We start from the raw sequence: 18,792 nt of genomic DNA on the forward strand, positions 1-18,792 counted from the left end.
AGCTATCTTTAATTTGTCAGTCTTAGATAGCCACTTAAAAACGTATACACAAAGACATGTATGTGAACAAGGCAACAGTTATAACTTACCACCTTATATCTCAATCCATAGTTAAATTAAAAACAATAGGTCTTTAACCTTATTTTCATTACTTAGTAAATTTGGCTATTCATATACTACTGAAGACACACAACAACAACGTTAAATAAATTGCAGCCGCTGTTTTTGCAGCAGCATCCTTTCTTCTTTTGAATTCTTGGTTTATCCATTCTTTATAAAAAATAATACAAATCTTTAGATCAAAAATACATGTTATAAAAGTCTCGAACTCTTTTTGCTTTATTTGAGCTATATTTAACTGCGAATAGCTTCAAAAATTTCACTGAAGTTTTCCTTGGTTAAACCGAAATTCTCCAAATTGGCCTCATCATCAACAGTGGTCGTAGTACCTGTACCTCCATTAAATACTTTATTATTTTTTCTTTGCTCGTAAAAATCTGTTTTAATCAAAGACTCAGAAATTTTATTCAATTCATGATTTATCTTAATTAGTTGATCAGTAGATATATTACTGAATCCGTTATTGGTAGAGTTGTTTGAATTAGTTACAGGCAAGGTCTTGCTTTCTTCTAATTTTTTGATATATTTRGAAATTATCTCAATTTTAGTTATTAGATTTTCGATCAACCTATTCTGTTTTTTACAGTTTTTAGTGTAATCGTTTAACAACATTGCAATTTTGTTGATAATCAAATGAATAACGTTCTTATTCTTAATTCTCTTATTATTGTCGTTGTTACTGTGGTTACTGTCTGTTTGATCTGTGTAGTTTTCCTTTTCATTGTTCACCGCTTCAGAAGACTCAAACGATCTTTGGTATAACGCTAACAGCATCAAGACCAGAGTTTGCAGAACCGCAATAGATTTATTGATGAAGGTGAATTCATGACCGGCAAATTTGATATTTGCTAAGTTTGAGAAAACGAAGAATAGAGTCTCTCTTGACAATTCCAAAAAGTCATCTAAAATTTCGTTGAATTTCTCACAGCTCTTTAACGTTTCAAACTGTAGTAAAAGATAAAAATTCAAATATAACATCGAATTTCTATAAATTAAAGAATCCATAATATTATTGATTATCGAAGAAGTTGTTAAGCATCTCTGGCTAACTTCGATATTCTTGGTTTTTATAACTTTTATAAGCTGTACAATCTTATCAATAGATAGCCGTTGATCTTTACTTTGTAAATATTTCATCAAGTTCACTTCGAAATCAATCAATTCGAAATCGTTATTCAGTAACGGATCAATAATTGGAGTGGAGTTTGTAAATGGTTCAGATATTAACAATGGTAACTCGCCTAAAAATAGATGCCTCCAGCAGTAATTTTTGAATATGAAATTCCAAACCAAAATATGTGATTGATTCTGAGTCTCGTGGTTTAATGACAGTAGACATGCCATATGCATATCTTCATCATAGTCAATCGTGTTGGAAGATGAAGATGATGTAGTTATCACTGATTGGTAATATTTCCATAGGGAAATAAATCGTAAGGTGTCCATATTGCACATTGATCTTTTATCAATTTCAAATCTAAGCATTGTCAAATTTGCCTTCAACAAAGGTAAGTAATCAAATAAAATATTGAAGAGTTGCAAATGCCCATCATCTCTCAGAGGAATCAACACCGTGGAGTTCAATGATTCAAATAAAATTAAGAGACAAAGGGTTATGAATCCCAAGTTTATTAATTGGTCATTGTTCAAACATACGATTTGAAACACCGTTTCAAAGTCATTAGAACTTGCCTTTCTCATGGCGTTTGATGGAAATATTTGCTCAATTATTGGTAGCAGTCGCTTTGGCTTTAAGATTGGCAATATCGAACTCGTTTCAGTAACCGTTGATAAATACTTATTGATGAGGTTCTGTGTAACAGACTGTGAAGGAAATTTTAACAACTGCGATATACTGTTGTTATCCTTCGCGTTATTATGGTTTGCTAAAGAATCTTGCAAAGACTCATTGAATTGTTTTTCAATCAACGTATTGAATTCACTGAAAAACTTGAATAGGAAAGGATCGCGTTCAATCAAGTACTGGATTTGGAAAATGGAGTTTTTGTTAATATTCTTTGGTAACAGCCACAAATTTTCACTATTGTCTCGCGTAACCACAGTATTAAATACGTTAAATACCTTATTCATATCCAAAAACTGAGGATCCAAATCTTTGAACTCGTTGAGATGAAATTTTCTTTCATCGTTAGCAACCATTTTATCTTCTCCGTCTGTAGTATCGTCTTCGCTCAATTTCCTTTTCTTAATGGTCAAGAACTCTTCTTGGTCTTGATTTGATAGCGAAGATTGATTTTGCGGCGAAGGATCTTGCGGCGAGGGATCTTGCTTAATATCAAGATTTATCCCTGAGATCTTCTTACCTGTAATATCCTGCAATTCTAATAGCCTTCCTTTCAAGAAATTCATTTCATGATTGATGATTTCCTCTTGCGTGTAAGGAGAAGTTAGCATATGGAAAATTGCGGGACCTTGAACCCAATTGAGCTGAGTAGAAAATTCGTTTGTAGAAGTGACAGGTTTGCTTTCCAAGGAAGGCACCGATTTTGGAATATATTGAGTATGTTGTTGGTTCAAGGTTGCGTTTGCCGCGGACGTCCTATTATTGAGTTGATTTTGAGCATTGAGCAATTGCAAACGCGTGTTGTATTCTCTAATTTGCTCCAAAGAAGCCAGCTCTGGGTTTTTCTGTAGAAGAGCTGCAGTTTCCTTGGAGACACGACGAGAAGAAGCATAATAAGAATTTAAATACGGGCCGTTGGCTATTTGGCGTGTATTGGAAGAGGACGAGCTGGAGGGAACGTATTGTCCAGGAACATCAGGGTAGAAACAGTCCATTTTATTGTGTTTCATACAGTTCCCACATATTGGCTTGACACGGTCACAACCTATTTTGCGCTTGCGGCACTGCACACATGCTGGCGGTTTTTTCATTTTCCTACCACGAATATCCATTGTTGTTTGTTGCTGGAACGCTATTTTTGTAGTTAAAGCTTAAGAATTTCAGAGGGTTCACAATACGGGTACGTGAACAGTACGGGGCAATTGAAGCAGAATGAAGGCGAGTATTGATTGCAAAACCGTGAGTTTTGATGAAATATTTCAGAGTAAGCAGCTAATGTATCTTCTCTCGGGCGAAAACGGGAAGTGGTCTCACAAGCGTTTAACCGGCCGAATGAATATTGGTGAACTGTGGCTGTTTATGAGAAGGTATACCAGCGGAGGGATATAGAGGGCAGTATGTTCCTAACAGTAAGGGTAGTTCTTGGTCTGTGTGGTCCTGGCTGGGCAACAAGACCCACGTTGGTCAATTGAAATACTCTTGTAAAGTCGTGCCAGAAAAGGGCCCTAGGGTAACGCTATCGTTATATGTGACAATTGACTGTTATAAGCTCTATATAGTTACGTAGCTAGGCCATACATCTTCTAAATGGTAGTGGCGCTTAGAGCTCATCGTGGGCTGCTTCACTGGCTTGCTCATCGGCTTCCGCTTTGATTTCTTCCTGCAGCTTGGCGGCGTCCTCGTTGCCTAACGGGACGGTTTCCAGTTCACCACTTTCTATAATAGAGACTTCCTTCACGGGCATGTTTCTGCTGTCGGTCTTGACGTTTTCGATGTAGTTCACTACGTCCATGCCCTCTAATACTTCGCCAAAGACAACGTGCTTGCCATCTAACCATGGGCATGGCACAGTGGTGATGAAGAATTGCGATCCGTTGGTGTCCTTACCACGGTTGGCCATGGACAATCTACCTGGTTTGTTGTGTTTGACGTCAAAATTCTCGTCTTTGAAGGAGTTCCCAAAGATAGACTTGCCTCCGATTCCAGATCTGTGGGTAAAATCACCACCTTGAATCATGAAATTTGGAATAACACGGTGGAAGATAGAGTGCAGGTAACCCATCTTTGGATCCCTGGAAATGGTGAGTTGGTAGAAGTTTTCCACAGTTTGAGGTGTGGTGAGGCCATATAGACCCATGACGATACGACCGATTTTTTCATCGCCGTGGTTGATGTCGAAATACACCTTATGTGTGATCTCAGGGTCCGAACTTTCTTCTTTGGCAAAGATGGTTGTCGTAAATAAACAAGCAAACAGGGTGATGATGGATAACAATTGGAACTTCATTGTTGCGGATATCGTTCTATTTTGTTCTGTCTAAGTAGGACAGCTTCTATTGTTGAGCCCCTTCGAGGGAATTTGTAGGAGTGGCTTCATCTTTTTATTTTTTCGCTGCCAAAAAAGGCTTCGCCGCGAAACAAAAATTGGCATAGAATCAGTTTTATTATATTACTATCGGACCGTATTTATTTATTTAACTACATTTTCTATTGACATTGGGATCTATTGACATTGGGATCTATTGCCATTGGCTCAGGTCAGGACGTGCAGCCACGAATCCTTCCAGGGCGCTTTGAAGGTCCTGCACTTCTTTTTTCATTTCATCAAGGGTTCTCTCTTCCCGTTGGCTGTCTGGCTTCAACACCTTGGGTCCTTGCGGAGATTCACTCTCATCTCCACTGGTGTGCGTGGCCTTGTCCTTCCTTGCTTGTCTCCCGCCGACTCCCAAATATTCGTCTCTTCTTGCCTGCCAATTGGCCAAAGTGCCACTGCCATCCCAACGATCTAGCTTGTCGTATATCAAGTCACCAACATTGTTCATTTTGTACCGTGGGATGACATGCGTGTGTAGATGGGGGACGGACTGACCAGCTTCGGGTCCATCCTGGATGGCAATGTTGACCGAGTCAGCCTTGTATTGCCACTTAATAAATCGATGGATTAATTGCAGGGTCTTGAAATAATCTTGGGATTCAGTCATGGTCAGGTCTGATAGGTTTACAACTGTAGTTCTCAAGGGGACTATCAGTATGTGACCCGGTACAATCGGTTTTAAATTTACCAATGCATACGTATGTTTTGATTTCTATATAGAGGTGAGTAGTATGGAATTCCTAAATGGTTAGTATCTCAATGGTGAGAAACGGTACTAAAATACACGAGCATGCATACGTAGAAGACTTGTTCAGTGACCAAAAATTTGCTGAAGTATATTGGCTTACTCATCTTTCTGCTTTTCCAACTTTTTTCTGGTGACCATTTCTAGAGTAGGACATAATTAGAGCTATTCCTTATTTTTTTCGCTTAAATCTAGAGAATAATGAAAAGAGTTACATACTTAAAAACGTATAAAACTGGAAAACCACATATTCCGATGGAAATAAAACGCAAGATATACTATAAATTGGTACGTAGAAAATCTTTTGACTTGAGAAAGCCCCGATTGGCTCTCAGCTTACCTGAAACAAAACAAAACAAAACAAAAAAAAAAGTAGACATCCTAATAGTTTAGGTACAAACTACCATCTTGATCCTCCAAAGAAACTACTAAATCGGCAACCTCGTCACTTTTCATGTCCCAACCTAACTTAGGAGAAACACAAATGGTCTTTAAGCAGGGTAGCCTTGATTCTAATATGGCTATGGTCAGGTCATCGGGATGAATCTTAGAAGCCAAACCCAAGGACCCACTGCATTCCAGGTATAATGTTTTCAAAGGCCTATCGTATTCCATCAACTTACTCAGCATGAATTCAGAAAAACACCACTTGGAGCAATAGTCAACCATGATTTGTAGGGAGATTAAATTAGCACAATATGTGAAAACGTGATCCAAGGAATTTTCCGTTAAAGATGGCATCGGATAATAGAAAAATAAATGCTTTAGATTGTCACCAATCTGTGATAACAACGAGAAAATAGACAGCTCTGTGATTTGAGGACAGTAAGAGAATTCTAAAGTGGTAATGGTTTTTGGCCATTTAGTGTCAATGACAAATTCATTCGTTATGCCCCCACTTAATTTCAAATATCTCAAATTCTGGGGCCATTCAATATCTTGGAAGCCCTGGCAGTCAATCGACGATCTGGGAAAGGACAAGTGCGTCAATTTCGTAAAGTTTTTGATGGCGGAAAATAGCTCCTTTAGCTTAACTGTCTCTGATACTAGACCTAAGTCTAGAAACTTTAAATCATGACACGATTTCAAGGAAATCAAGGGCGCGTAACCAAAACTTGTCTGCGGGGCAATAAATTTGGTTAGGTTAGAGCAGCATCGTCGTAACAGCTTAGAAACAAATGAGTTCCTTCCACTTTGTAAAATCGTAGACAAATTCAACTCAAAGACATAATGCCCCAGTTGTTTCTTCTTGTTTAGAATGATTGTATCGACAAATGAATTGAAGTTTTTGCTTGTTAATACTGGTGAAAAATAAAGCTTTGGTAAGCACATGTCATACCAGTTTCTACAAACTAGCAGATAGTTCATGGTTATACCAGTAGTGATTATTTTCCCAGTAGTATCCTTATTACTAACTTCTTCTTCTTCAGGAATATCAAGATAGTGCGTTATTCTATGCTGTACTTCCCAGGGCAAAACCATTCTTAGGTACAACAAATGAGTGCTTTTTTCACTTTCTATCATTTGCCCATCTTTATCTTCCTTGGCATGCGATGATGACGATGACGATGACGATCGCCTACGTCCTTTCCTGTCTTTTTTACTATTGCTCAGTCGCGTCAACTTCACTATAGTGTCATTAGCCTCATCGTAGTAGTAAGACCCCTGTGGTGTCTCAATTAGCTCTGCATCGGGTGGTACAGTGGCAGTAGCCTCTTTCTCTTTATTATCATTTCTTGTAGAGGAGAAGCCCTCGCCCGCCACATACTTCCTGTAGGGTGCCTTAATTTTCTTTGGCCGTGACTTGTTGACCATTACTGAGAACTATAGAGGGGGTGATTACGGGCAGCGCTGTTATACATCTTAATCGCAGTACATGCTTTGACGATGCCATTGTATTCATTTTTATGCTAGATGCATCTTCAATGTGAAGGCCCTTCCTTACCCCTCAGCGCCCATCACCCGGACGCGTATTGGAGGCATTAAGAGCAGAGGCAACAAGCTTCTAGTTGATGGGCACAACATAGTGAGAGTGATGCGTGTTGTAGTTGTACTTGGTCCCGCAGTTGGAGGTATTGCAGACAGATCATAAAAAAATTAAACAATTTAATGTTCCAACCGAGGATCGAACTCGGGACCTTTGCCGTGTGAAGGCAACGTGATAACCGCTACACTATTGGAACAATATTTGATTTGTTTTATTGAATGCGTATAGAACCTAACACTACCAGAAAATACAAACCATTCTTTTTAATCAACTTGCCAATAGTTGCAAATAATCGTAGTCCACAATCCTTTCCACAAATATAACCGTTTTATTATTTAGCTCTTTAATCGGTTGCGCATATGCCGCTTATTCTTGCTATAGTAGAAACAATTAATCTAGGAATGGAAAAAAAAAAAATGAAACTCAAAAGAATATTTTAACATAACTAAATCTGGGTCAATTAAGGGAGTTGATGTCGAAACAAAAGAAGCGTAATTCCCAAAACATGGTAGACCCGAGGTTACAGGGTCCATTCAGGAAGTACCTCCCCTATAACATCTTTGAAGAGTGCCACATTGGTCATTTAACTACACTTGATTATATTTTCGCGTTTTTAGTTGTCGTTGCCAATTTCACATTCGTATGGAAATCACATCCTTCATCATTTTGGGCCCGTCCATGGGATAATGATACTGAACAGGAACTATTTGGTTACATTCGGTTTTATCTGGACAAGGCCTTCTACATTCACGAACTACCACCGTTCACCGTCCAGCTATACTCCACTATTGAGAGGCTAGATATCACACAAAATCTAAGATGCGTTTCTTTATTTTTGAATTCGTCCACTTTGGCTTTTCTTTTCCTGGTGTTGAGGAGAATTGATTGCTCTTTTATTATTTCCACAGTGGGTTTACTGACACTGTCCAATTGGGGGACTTTTAGGAAAGAGGGTACCATTCTTTCATCTGATAATTTGGAATGGTGTCTTTTTTCAATAATATTATACACTTCTATCACTATGTCAAGAATGAAGCTGGGCACTGCTAAATGGTTCGCACATTTGATTACGTTATCCATTTCTTTAGGATTAGCAATTTCTTCTAAATTCATTGGATTTCTCACATGGGGGTTCATTATTCTTTCTTTGGTGCGTCAATTCGATAAATTGATAAGTGACGTTGATATCACGGCTTTTCAAATTGTTAGATTCATTGTTTTTAACCTATTATTTATTTTTATTGTCCCTACTTCCATCTTTACGCTAAGTTACTGGAACTTACTCTCAAACTTTAACGTCGATGTTCCTGAATATTCAAAATATATGACCACTTCCTTCAAATCGTATCTGAGAGGTTCCCAATTGCAGCCAACTCGATTATATTATGGCTCAACCATTACTTTGCGCCACTTGGATTCAATGGCGGGGTATCTTACCTCTCATGAAATTCCCTACCCATCTGATATACAGGAAAATCTAGTCTCATTATCGTTTGAGGAATTTAATGCCGATAATGAATGGGTAGTTGAACATCCGACGTTGAAATTAAATTTTTCTGAAATACATCGTATTGGTCAATTGATACCTTTAGAGTTTGATCATGATATAAAACTAAGACACAAATCTACTGGGAAGCTGTTAAGAGCAAGTACCGCTAAACCGCCGATCAGCGAGCAGGATTACGATCTTCGAATCTCATGCACGAAGGACTCCGAGTATGAAGGAGGAATGGATGAAAGATGGAATGTTCTGTTGGTAAAAGACAGTACTAATGATAATAACAACAGTAGCAGTGATGATAAGTATGTCAAGCCACTTCGATCAGAGGTCCAGTTGCGCAATAAGGGTCAGAGATGTGGGCTATTGAGCCATGATCTGAGATTACCTGAATGGGGTTACTTTGAGCAAGAGGTTCTATGTATGGAAAATCCAGTTATGTCCAGAACCTCTTTTCTAATAGATTCAGTAAGACTGGCAGTTGATTTCCCAATTCCGACGATGAAATATTATATGAACGAGATTAATTCCTCAACAGAAGACAGCCGCACTTTGTCCTTGAAACAATTTGTTGGCCTGCTCAAAGAGTACATCTTCAAACAGTACAAGTACAATTATTACGTTAGATACGGTAAAAGCAAGGCAAATTTCGAAGATTCTTTGGTTGTGGAGAAATGGCCGATCACGTTGGACGCTGGATCTCCAGTCTGGTTTAAGCTCGCTTGGTATGGTTCTATACTAGCGATGATCGTTTTCTTGTGCGTGCAATGTAACAGAATTGTACATTGGAATCCATGGTCAACTACTGAAACAGTCTTTTCCATCAACTGGGATATCTACAATGAGTTTGGCTGGGAGTGTACTGTTGGATGGTTTTTACATTATTATGTCTTCACTATGAGTCCACATTTCAATTTGGAAAGCAAATTGTACTTTCAAAGTTTTATTTTCAGCGAGTTATGTCTTCTGGAATCATTGAATGTTTTGGCAAAGAGTCATAAGACCATCTTTTCCATTATGATATTATTGCTTATTACATCAATAGTTCTCATGTATAAATAGAGTACCACAAATATTTACAAGAATAACGTATATATATTTAGATTTCTCGTATGATTATAGTACATTTTTTTAGGTTCCATGCAAATTCCACTTTATACAGCCCGGGTTTATGTACTTTTCTTTGAGTTTGCAATTCCGTCTACAAAGTCTTCAATCAAAGAATCAACGTTACGTAGGAGTGTTTCTTTCTTCTTGATTGCCTCAATTTTTTCATCTTCCACCTCAACTAACTTTTTCTGTAGCATGTTAATCTTCTTCAATTGCTCTTCAGCTGAAACGTCTACACCAGGTAGCGAATCGATAAGTTTATTTATTTGCCTTGTTTTCAGGATTATATCTGTGGATAGCTCATCGATGGTATTGCTGAACTCTTCGGGAGGTGCTACTGTGGCATGCTTGTCGGACATTTGAGGTTCATTTGCAGCCAACGGTTCAAAACTATGATTTTTATCTATGTAATTTAAAGTGGCACAGAATTGCTCCGTCATTTGATCTAAACATATCTGTAGTTGTGTTAGTCTATCCGTCATTGCTAAGGGGCATGTGGTGCTGAGTAGAGAGATAAGAATGCTTTCTTAGCATGTTATTACTTCTGCTTTGCCATTGAAGTCCAGGCTGTTTCTTAAGATTGATTTTTTTTAGTTCCTTGCGAACCCGAAATCTAGTAATTAATTACGTCCAAAATTAAGACTAAAAGAAGGTGATGGTTTCCATATCCGAACAGATAGCAGTCTTAGTGAAAGTACATTGAGTCATATGTAAATACAATTATATATGTGAAGACACATGAGATATCTAAAATGATATAAAGTGATAATGAAAAACAAAAAGGTCTAACCATAGAAACTTGTGTCCAAAAGAGAAGAGGAGGTTATAAACGAATGGATGGTATAACGCCAATATAAATGAGTGTCCTTATTTTGTAACTAAAACAACGAAAACAGTAGTAATAGTAATAGTAATAGTAGTAGTGAGAAATCTAAAGTAGAAAAATAAAAAACCGAGATAAAGAACGAATGGAAAGGGAAACGGGCAAAACGATGAAAAAAATAAACGAAAGCAGAAAACGAATGGATAATACTTTAGGTAATTCTCGTAAAATATGTGTAAAGATGTGTCTTTTAGTTTTAAATTTTTTATGCCATTTCAAACTTGAAGAGGTTCTAGTTGATTATAAAAACAAAGGATATCATCAAAAGACCTTCTGAAGTTGGCTGGGGAGTCGGTGTACGAGGATTTAGACTGGGGAGAGGGCGTCGCTATCGAGTTTCTTCTCATGGGGAGCGGGCTATGTTCTGGGGAAGCAAATGCTCTCCCAGTATTTTTATTTAAGTTTGGAGTCTCCAAAAGAAGGCTACGGTAGGCGCTTGATCTTTGCGAGCGAGGCAGGAAATCCAAAATTGGTCTGTCTTCTAATAATGTGGGAAAACTGTAGTTTTTCAAAAAATCCAACGAAGATTCACTGGAATCCGTGGAATCGGTATGTTTATGCCCCAGACTATGTAGCTTTGCTTTGAACTGCTTTGGTGATGTATTTGGAGAATCCTCAAAGAGGGATGTGGCCATGGTGGAAGTGGACACGACCCTACCGTTGATTGAATGGTTGTTGCCCTGTGTGTTTTTAGAGTAATTGGACGAAGTGACCGAGATGGAACGAGCGACGGAGAACCTTGATGATGTCTTTTTATCGTGCGATCTCGTGTCGTGCGACCTCGAATTGAGTTTGCTTTCACGGTTAGCAGGGATCCTTTCTGTGACAAAAGCTTTACTTAGTGAGCTTAAACGGTTTTTGCTTGGAGAGGAAGCGGCGTCGTCTTCGACTGCAATGGGAAGTGGCAGTGGCGGTTGTTGTTGCTGTTGTTGTTGTTGTTGTTGTTGTTGTTGGTCGGGCTCGTCTTGGAACCCATTTCGGGTGTCAGCATGCGAAATGTGTTGGAAATCAAATGGAGTGGAGATACCCTTGGCTCTTACGTCCAATGGTGGGCCTAGAAGTTTCTTCTTCAAGGAGTTGAACTTGAAAAACCCCTTCTTGTGCTTTGTCTTGTCGGCGCTGGGAGTGGAAGGCTTCCTGGAAACCGCGGAATTGGAAGTATTTTTCCTATGGTAACTCGATGGGTGCGTCTTTGGCAGTAGCGGAGGCAACTCGATGTTCTTCTTATTGCTGAGCAAAGGCTTATCACTGTTAATGAAAGTGATACCTATACTTTCTTCATCGTCAGAGCCCATGAATTGCTGCGCTTGCAGACCGTATAGCTTCTCTGCCTCTTCGTCTTCGTCCAGCCAAATCGACCGCATTTGTGGGAGGTTCATGTGACTGTGCTCAACGTTCGTCGTACTGGCACTGATCATTTCTAAATGCGTGTAGTTCGTGGTGATATGTTCCTTAGTTAACAGTCTGTGTGTTTCAGCGATAGCATAGAATTCCAGAGCCCAAAAGAAACTCTGGCAAGAAGTACCAATAATATATATCAGAAACAAAGCAATGGATCAACGGTCCTGGTTTTACTTCAGTTTTGCATTTCCAGTTTCTTTTTTGGCATGCGACTGATCCACTCGCTTTACCAGACACGAATTGATCTCGTTTCATAATGGTTTCACCAAACATGGCGATAACAGTAGCGTTTCCTCGAGAAACAGGCAACCTCAGATCTCGAAATGTCGGTTCTGCGCCTGTTTCTGCGGCACCGACCCTCGAGCCACGGCGCAGGCACGTTGCTGCTCGAGTTCTCAGGGGCCCAGAACGCGTCCTTACCAGGTGCCGCATTCTTTTGCCCGGCCGCGCCGGCCCAAAGCGGCAATTCGCCCGTATTCAAACGGGAAATTTCTTTTTCTGGTATACTAATGGGGCCCGGAGTCGCGCGCGAACGCCAAAAAAAAAAAAGTGCCGGGTCTTTTCGAGCCTGACGTAGTCAATTACATTTCTTATTCCGGTATAGAATAATGCAGATAAGCGCCCACCTGTGTGTCTTTTGGTATTTTTGCTGTTTTGGGGAGATGGGATTGGCGTAGTCGTGTGTAGTTGTGTCTTCTGAACGAGTGAGGCGTCCCTCCGCAAAGAAGCGGGAAATAATACAGAGTAGTTGATTAAGGTGTATATAATCATATGTACTAACTATGTAATGCCCTACCGTACAAATACGTGAGAGAGCTCGTTACCGTACTGTCTATTTTTTGGTTTTTTTTTTTGTTTTTCGTCCTGTTCTTTCCTTTTTCTGCTTTTGAGATCAAAATCTTTCTTGGCGAGGCGGCTAGCGGACATCCGGCGGTATGATTCGGGAATATTTCACTTGGTTGTTCTCCGAGCCGTCGTCAAGGAAATCGAAAATTAGCATGTTGTCGATGGTCTCGTTCAAGTTGTCTTCGTTGATTCCCTCTTGACCTAAGGTTGGCAGTGCCTCGCTGTGAGGGAACATCCATTCTCTCCATTGGGTATCTACGTTGTCACAGAGATCATAGAGGATCATTTTCAACAGCGTGATATGGTTGTAAAACCACGAAACGGAGCGATTGATGAAAATCCTGTAGTTTTCCATTTCCTTCACCGCATGCAAGATGGTGTAGTTATGGAACTTCCTTTTGTCTCTTGATTGGTCTCTCCAGAATTCGAAAAGGGCAAACAGTGCCTTTCTTCTTTGCCAAGTCCTTTTAGATTCTCTGAGCTTGAGACCTAACCCGACTAGTTTATTTTCCCATCTGAATTCCATTAAAAAGTATTCTAAACTGTTAACGTATTTCTCTGTTAAGGTAGTTTTACTCAAGATCTCAAAGGCAAGTTCAGTCTCCTCTTGAATATCGGGCTTGAAAAAATGGGCGTTCATTTTTTCATGCTTGGATTTTGTGGCGTAATCTTCTTCGTTGATACTTGAATTGATCAGTTCCTCTTCTTTGGCCTTGAACTTGAATTCTAGGTAGGCCCCGGTGGTGATGGGCACGTCAGGAATGTCTCTTCGATAGAAGAACCCTTCGCGGCAAATCAATTCAATTGGGGTAGCCGTTAATAGTGTGTTGCGTGACTCTGTGCCCAAGCCCAGGTTCCCATTTCCGTTGGCATTCTCGGTGTCATTATGGATCGATGGAGTCTCCTCAGGCAAATCTGTTGAGACGTCTCCTGAGGCATTCTCAACAGTGGCTAATGGTTCATTATGACTAGTTGCTCTCTCCTCCTCTCCCTCTTTTTCTTCCTCTTCTTCGTCTTCTTCTTCTTCTTCTTCTTTTTCCTCTTCTTCGCCTTTTGCTTCATCAGATAAACGTCTTTTCTTCGTGCTGCCCTGATCTTCTGTTTGATCATCTTGTTCGGCTTTGTCCAAGTTTCTTCTCCCCACCATATCTAACGAAGACGATTCTTCTAAGGGAACAAAAGTAGTTGTTTCTTCATCTCTTGAGCGCTTTCTTTCATATTCCAACGCATCGTCGTTCGCTATTGCTTCTTCACCGGAATTTAGCATCGACTGTATTCCTACTTTGTGAATTGCTCCCGTAGCAGACATAGTCAGACCCATCTTGTGCGTCTCGTTATTCATGTTCGTACCCTCGTTGTCAATGTCAGCTGACTTTTCTTGTTCCGATGATTCGCTTTCTTCGCGTTGAAGATCGGATATGGCGGCGGGAGAATGGGGCCTTACCTTTGGTGACATCGAGCTACCTACGGTAGTTGGCTTTTCCATATTCTTTATCTTTGAACGTGTGGATATGTCATTTAAATTCAAATTTAAGTGGTTGTCGTGTATTATTGAAGTCATTCTTTTCCGCCTTTCTTCTTCTTTCATCGCCTTTAATAGTTTCTTGTTAGATTCCATAAATGACTTGGCCTTATCACGATCATTATATTTCATATTAACAAGCATTTTCTCTCTTGAATCGCGCCTTTTATCCAGTTCTCTTTGTTGTCTATTCATTTCAGAAGTCACTGCGGCTGCTGCGGCTGCCGTTGCGGCTGCAGGAGAGGAAACGGGTGGCAGCTTAACTGTGATGTTACCGCTGGCATCGTAACTTAATGAAAATTGCTCGTTGACCATCAATCGACGAATGTCACTATTGATGTCTGAGTTCGCAGAAAACTTTATGATATTGTCATTGTTATTGTTGCTATTGTTTTTGCTATTGCTACTGCTGTCACCGGCTTTGATGGTTATTGTCTTTTCTTTCTGGGTTTTATTGGCTTYGCCATCAATCATTTCTTCAATACTATTATAAACAGTTTCATTGGTATTTAAGTCTTTAGCGTTGGCATCGTCATTGGTCAAAATGGGAGAAAGAGGCTCTAAACTTTTCGAATCCGCTTCATTTGTGGCTGGTCTTGGAATACGAACCGATACCTGCTGTGATGTAGGGTTCGATGGAGATGATGGAATTTGATGGAATTTGGAAGAAGGAAGCAACGAGTTAAGCGGGATCTCATTTTTAATTCGAGTTGACAAGTCAGATTTTTCTATCGTATCAGTGGAGTTAGAGATCATTGTTTCCACCGTTCTCTTCTTTGGTGGTCTGCCTCTTTTTCTTTTGATTTGAATTAAATTGTTTGGTGTAACAGGGGTCGGTGTCATTGAACTAGAATTCGCAGTGGAAGTTTGTTCTTTCCCATTTTCAGAGTTTGCTATTTGTGGTATGGAAGGTAGAGTGATCTCAGCATCATCCCTTGACGACGACGGGGCAGATAATAGCAGCGAATCCTGTTTCGTCGATGGCTCAACGAAATATCTTTTAGATTTAGAGGTTTGAACTACACTCGTCGGTAAAGAAACATTTACTGGTGAAAGGGGTGCATTGTGATTAGACAAACTTTTGGAATTGGCTGAGGCCGCACTTGACATCAATTTGTTCATTGTGGAAGTTGAGGTATCTTTTCTTGGTCTGCCGGGACCTCTACGGGAAGAAGAGGAATTATGCTGTGAGTTTGTGTTGTGTGATGATTGTTCTATCGAAACGTTTGAGGAGTTCGCTTTTGAAGTGTTTTGCAGTAGTGTTGACATTTTATTTAATCGTTCGTTCATATTATTGACTAATATATCTGTATTGACTTGGTTTTTCATAACATCATCTAATTTGCTTTCCAAAACCGATTGATTATGTGACAAGACTTTCAAGGAACTGAACAAATCCTGCACGGAATCAGTCAGGGAAGTGTCCTTGGAAAGCAAAGCTGACTTCAAATCGTTGCATTGTTTAGAGACCTCTTCTACATCATTTTTCAACATGCTGATTGATGGGTGAGGAAGATCCTTGTAGTTTATCGTATGAGAATGATTTAAAACCAAATCCGAGGCATCGTGTCGCTTCATATCAGAATCGTCACTAATTGGAATTTCAGTGATGGATGGCAAAACTTTATCATTTGTTTCTGTGTTTGCTTCATGGACATTTTCAGCTTGGTTTTGGACGTTGGTAGATGGCAGGACATCTTCTTCGTCCCTTAATGCAGACGGAAGTCTTTGCAGACTGCTATTATTATCTGAAGGGGCTACGGTGCTCTCAGACATCATCCGTAAAGAGTAGTAGATATTGCTAGATACGACTAGGATTTTTTTGGTCGAATTCAATAATACCACTATTTGCTGTTTTCTGTGAAACGTAGCTACTTCGAACTGGCCGTGTATACTTTGTTTGCTGACACTTTTAGTAAAATTTGCTTGTGTATAATACTTTTGGGAGTTTACTCGAGATACAAATGATTTTAATAGAATAAGTAAAGAAAAATAAATAGAGCGACTAGTAATGATACAATCTGGATAGCTCAGACACTGAAATAAAGTAAACTGGAGCAGTCTATACAAGATATAATTTTTCAATCTGCTAATCCAAACTGAAATATTCTGCCATAAATTGTTGTCCTTTCCCTTTCCCACCCACGAGAAAAAAAAGAAAATTTGACGTCGCCGTCGCGTCGCAGTTTAAAATTGCAGCAATTTGTCTTGTTGGACGACGCAAATTGCTGCGAATTGTGACTTGCGTGCCACTTACAGGTAGATATACTTGAAAACACTTGGAAAAGCTGCGCAATAGTATGGGGAATAGAAGCAGACTCAAAACTGTGTAGGCACCTGCTTCTAAACCTAGAGGTATGGGCCTACGGGCCGACCCGAAAAATCGCACTCCGTGGTACATGACAAAACCGGTCGTTTTGACATCTTTTTGAAAAATATTGATATTTGGCATATTAAGATTTGCTGGCAAACGGCCTTAGCAGCGTTTGGTATAGGGCAGTGAGGAATATATATCGAACCGCAATGTCACATTCCGGTGCTGCCATTTTCAAGAAGGTTTCAGGGATAATCGCTATTAATGAAGACGTGTCTCCTGCAGAATTGACGTGGAGGTCTACAGATGGTGACAAGATCCATACAGTTCCATTGTCCACCATCGACAAACTGCAAGCTACTCCAACTTCAAGTGAAAAGATGATGTTGAGGCTGATTGGTAAAGTGGACGAATCAAAAAAGCAAAAAGATAACGAAGGGAACGAAGTCTTGCCGAAACCGCAATCTCATATGTTTTCGTTCAACAATAGAACGGTCATGGATAATATTAAGATGACTTTACAGCAGATCATTTCCCGTTATAAGGATACAGACATATATGAAGAGAAGAGAAGAAGAGAGGAATCTGCGCAAAACACAGAGACACCGATGAGCCCCTCTCCCGCGGAGACAGACACTCCAACGCCACATCTGGATACACCACATCTGAATAATGGAGCTCCGCTAATCAATACAGCCAAACTGGATGATTCGTTGTCCAAGGATAAATTACTGATTAATCTAAAACTCCAGCAATCTTTGTTAAAGGGTAACAAACTACTGATGAAGGTTTTCCAAGAAACGGTCATCAATGCTGGTTTACCCCCACTGGAGTTTTGGTCTACTAGAATTCCGCTGTTAAGAGCCTTTGCTCTATCCACTTCGCAAAAAGTAGGGCCCTATAACGTTTTGTCCACTATCAAACCAGTGGCCTCGTCGGAAAATAAAGTCAATGTTAACCTGTCAAGGGAAAAAATCTTGAACATTTTTGAAAACTATCCCATTGTAAAGAAAGCATACACTGACAATGTCCCGAAAAATTTCAAAGAGCCAGAATTTTGGGCAAGATTTTTCTCCTCGAAATTGTTTAGAAAATTAAGAGGTGAAAAGATTATGCAAAATGACAGAGGTGATGTGATCATCGATAGGTACTTGACGTTGGATCAAGAATTTGACAGAAAGGATGACGATATGCTATTGCATCCAGTGAAAAAAATTATAGATTTGGACGGAAATATACAAGACGATCCAGTAGTACGAGGTAATAGGCCGGATTTTACTATGCAGCCAGGTGTAGATATCAATGGTAACAGTGACGGGACAGTGGACATCTTAAAGGGTATGAATAGGTTAAGCGAAAAAATGATTATGGCTTTGAAAAACGAATATTCCAGAACGAATTTACAGAGCAAATCGAATAATGCGAACGATGATGAAGATGAAGATAGGGACGAAAGAAATGAACTAAAAATTGATGACTTGAACGAGAGTTACAAGACCAATTATGCCATCATACACCTCAAAAGAAATGCACACGAAAAAACAACGGACAAGGATACAGACGACGTGGCACCAAAGAAAAAGGCGGATTTGAATGTTTCTAACCAACAAATGCTGCAACAATTATCGTTGGTTATGGACAATTTGATCAATAAGCTAGACTTAACGCAAGTGGTTCCCAATAAAGAGGTGAGTAACGGTATCAACAAAAGAGTCATAACCGCAATCAAGATCAACGCTAAGCAGGCAAAACACAATAATGTCGACTCGGCACTCGGCGCTTTTGTAGGCACCACCTCTCAGGCAAACGAATCGGAAGTGAAAAGTGACCTCCCAGTAGACTTGTTAGAGAGTTGCAGAATGCTACACACCACGTGCTGTGAATTCTTGAAGCATTTCTATATCCATTTCCAAAGCGGTGAGCAAAAGCAAGCCGCCACCGTCAAGAAGCTTTATAACCATTTAAAGGATTGCATTGAAAAGCTGAACGAGCTGTTTCAAGATGTTCTCAATGGTGACGGCGAGCCTATGTCGAATACATGCACAGCCTATTTGAAGCCAATTCTAAACTCTATCACTCTTGCCACAGACAAATATGACGAGTGTTACGACGAGTATAACAGCTCGAACGGTGCTACATAAAAACCGGCCACCCAGTGGCTCTTCCCACCTTCTTCTAATATTATTTA

The 18,792-nt window shown here is 39.8% G+C and overlaps 9 protein-coding genes and 1 non-coding gene across 10 annotated transcripts; 2 read left to right on the plus strand and 8 right to left on the minus strand.

The window, feature by feature from the left end:
* Positions 1 to 354: 354 nt before the first annotated feature.
* On the minus strand, positions 355 to 3,036 carry RSC3 (Rsc3p; the record flags this gene model as incomplete). The annotated part of the gene is made up of 1 exon (XM_018363716.1): positions 355 to 3,036. The coding sequence occupies one exon, from the start codon at positions 3,034 to 3,036 to the stop codon at positions 355 to 357; it is 2,682 nt and encodes an 893-aa protein (XP_018223845.1).
* A 488-nt stretch (positions 3,037 to 3,524) lies between these two features.
* CPR5 (peptidylprolyl isomerase family protein CPR5) lies at positions 3,525 to 4,211 on the minus strand (the record flags this gene model as incomplete). Its single annotated transcript, XM_018363717.1, has 1 exon — positions 3,525 to 4,211. The coding sequence occupies one exon, from the start codon at positions 4,209 to 4,211 to the stop codon at positions 3,525 to 3,527; it is 687 nt and encodes a 228-aa protein (XP_018223846.1).
* Positions 4,212 to 4,443: 232 nt separating this feature from the next.
* Positions 4,444 to 4,905, minus strand: HNT2 (bis(5'-adenosyl)-triphosphatase; the record flags this gene model as incomplete). The annotated part of the gene is made up of 1 exon (XM_018363718.1): positions 4,444 to 4,905. The coding sequence occupies one exon, from the start codon at positions 4,903 to 4,905 to the stop codon at positions 4,444 to 4,446; it is 462 nt and encodes a 153-aa protein (XP_018223847.1).
* Positions 4,906 to 5,424: 519 nt separating this feature from the next.
* PFU1 (Pfu1p) lies at positions 5,425 to 6,858 on the minus strand (the record flags this gene model as incomplete). Its single annotated transcript, XM_018363719.1, has 1 exon — positions 5,425 to 6,858. The coding sequence occupies one exon, from the start codon at positions 6,856 to 6,858 to the stop codon at positions 5,425 to 5,427; it is 1,434 nt and encodes a 477-aa protein (XP_018223848.1).
* Positions 6,859 to 7,153: 295 nt separating this feature from the next.
* DI49_0484 lies at positions 7,154 to 7,226 on the minus strand. The gene has a single exon. It is a non-coding gene; the product is annotated as a tRNA-Val (tRNA).
* A 276-nt stretch (positions 7,227 to 7,502) lies between these two features.
* Positions 7,503 to 9,590, plus strand: PMT7 (putative dolichyl-phosphate-mannose--protein mannosyltransferase; the record flags this gene model as incomplete). Its single annotated transcript, XM_018363720.1, has 1 exon — positions 7,503 to 9,590. The coding sequence occupies one exon, from the start codon at positions 7,503 to 7,505 to the stop codon at positions 9,588 to 9,590; it is 2,088 nt and encodes a 695-aa protein (XP_018223849.1).
* Positions 9,591 to 9,697: 107 nt separating this feature from the next.
* Positions 9,698 to 10,120, minus strand: SRB7 (Srb7p; the record flags this gene model as incomplete). The annotated part of the gene is made up of 1 exon (XM_018363721.1): positions 9,698 to 10,120. One exon carries the CDS (start codon positions 10,118 to 10,120, stop codon positions 9,698 to 9,700), a length of 423 nt encoding a protein of 140 aa, XP_018223850.1.
* A 616-nt stretch (positions 10,121 to 10,736) lies between these two features.
* GIC2 (Gic2p) lies at positions 10,737 to 11,939 on the minus strand (the record flags this gene model as incomplete). Its single annotated transcript, XM_018363722.1, has 1 exon — positions 10,737 to 11,939. The coding sequence occupies one exon, from the start codon at positions 11,937 to 11,939 to the stop codon at positions 10,737 to 10,739; it is 1,203 nt and encodes a 400-aa protein (XP_018223851.1).
* Positions 11,940 to 12,838: 899 nt separating this feature from the next.
* Positions 12,839 to 16,069, minus strand: SUM1 (Sum1p; the record flags this gene model as incomplete). Its single annotated transcript, XM_018363723.1, has 1 exon — positions 12,839 to 16,069. The coding sequence occupies one exon, from the start codon at positions 16,067 to 16,069 to the stop codon at positions 12,839 to 12,841; it is 3,231 nt and encodes a 1,076-aa protein (XP_018223852.1).
* Positions 16,070 to 16,813: 744 nt separating this feature from the next.
* Positions 16,814 to 18,745, plus strand: TFB1 (TFIIH/NER complex subunit TFB1; the record flags this gene model as incomplete). Its single annotated transcript, XM_018363724.1, has 1 exon — positions 16,814 to 18,745. The coding sequence occupies one exon, from the start codon at positions 16,814 to 16,816 to the stop codon at positions 18,743 to 18,745; it is 1,932 nt and encodes a 643-aa protein (XP_018223853.1).
* Between the last annotated feature and the right edge of the window lie 47 nt (positions 18,746 to 18,792).

The sequence above is a fragment of the Saccharomyces eubayanus genome, chromosome II (genome assembly GCF_001298625.1).
Source record: "Saccharomyces eubayanus strain FM1318 chromosome II, whole genome shotgun sequence".
Taxonomy (NCBI): domain Eukaryota; kingdom Fungi; phylum Ascomycota; class Saccharomycetes; order Saccharomycetales; family Saccharomycetaceae; genus Saccharomyces; species Saccharomyces eubayanus.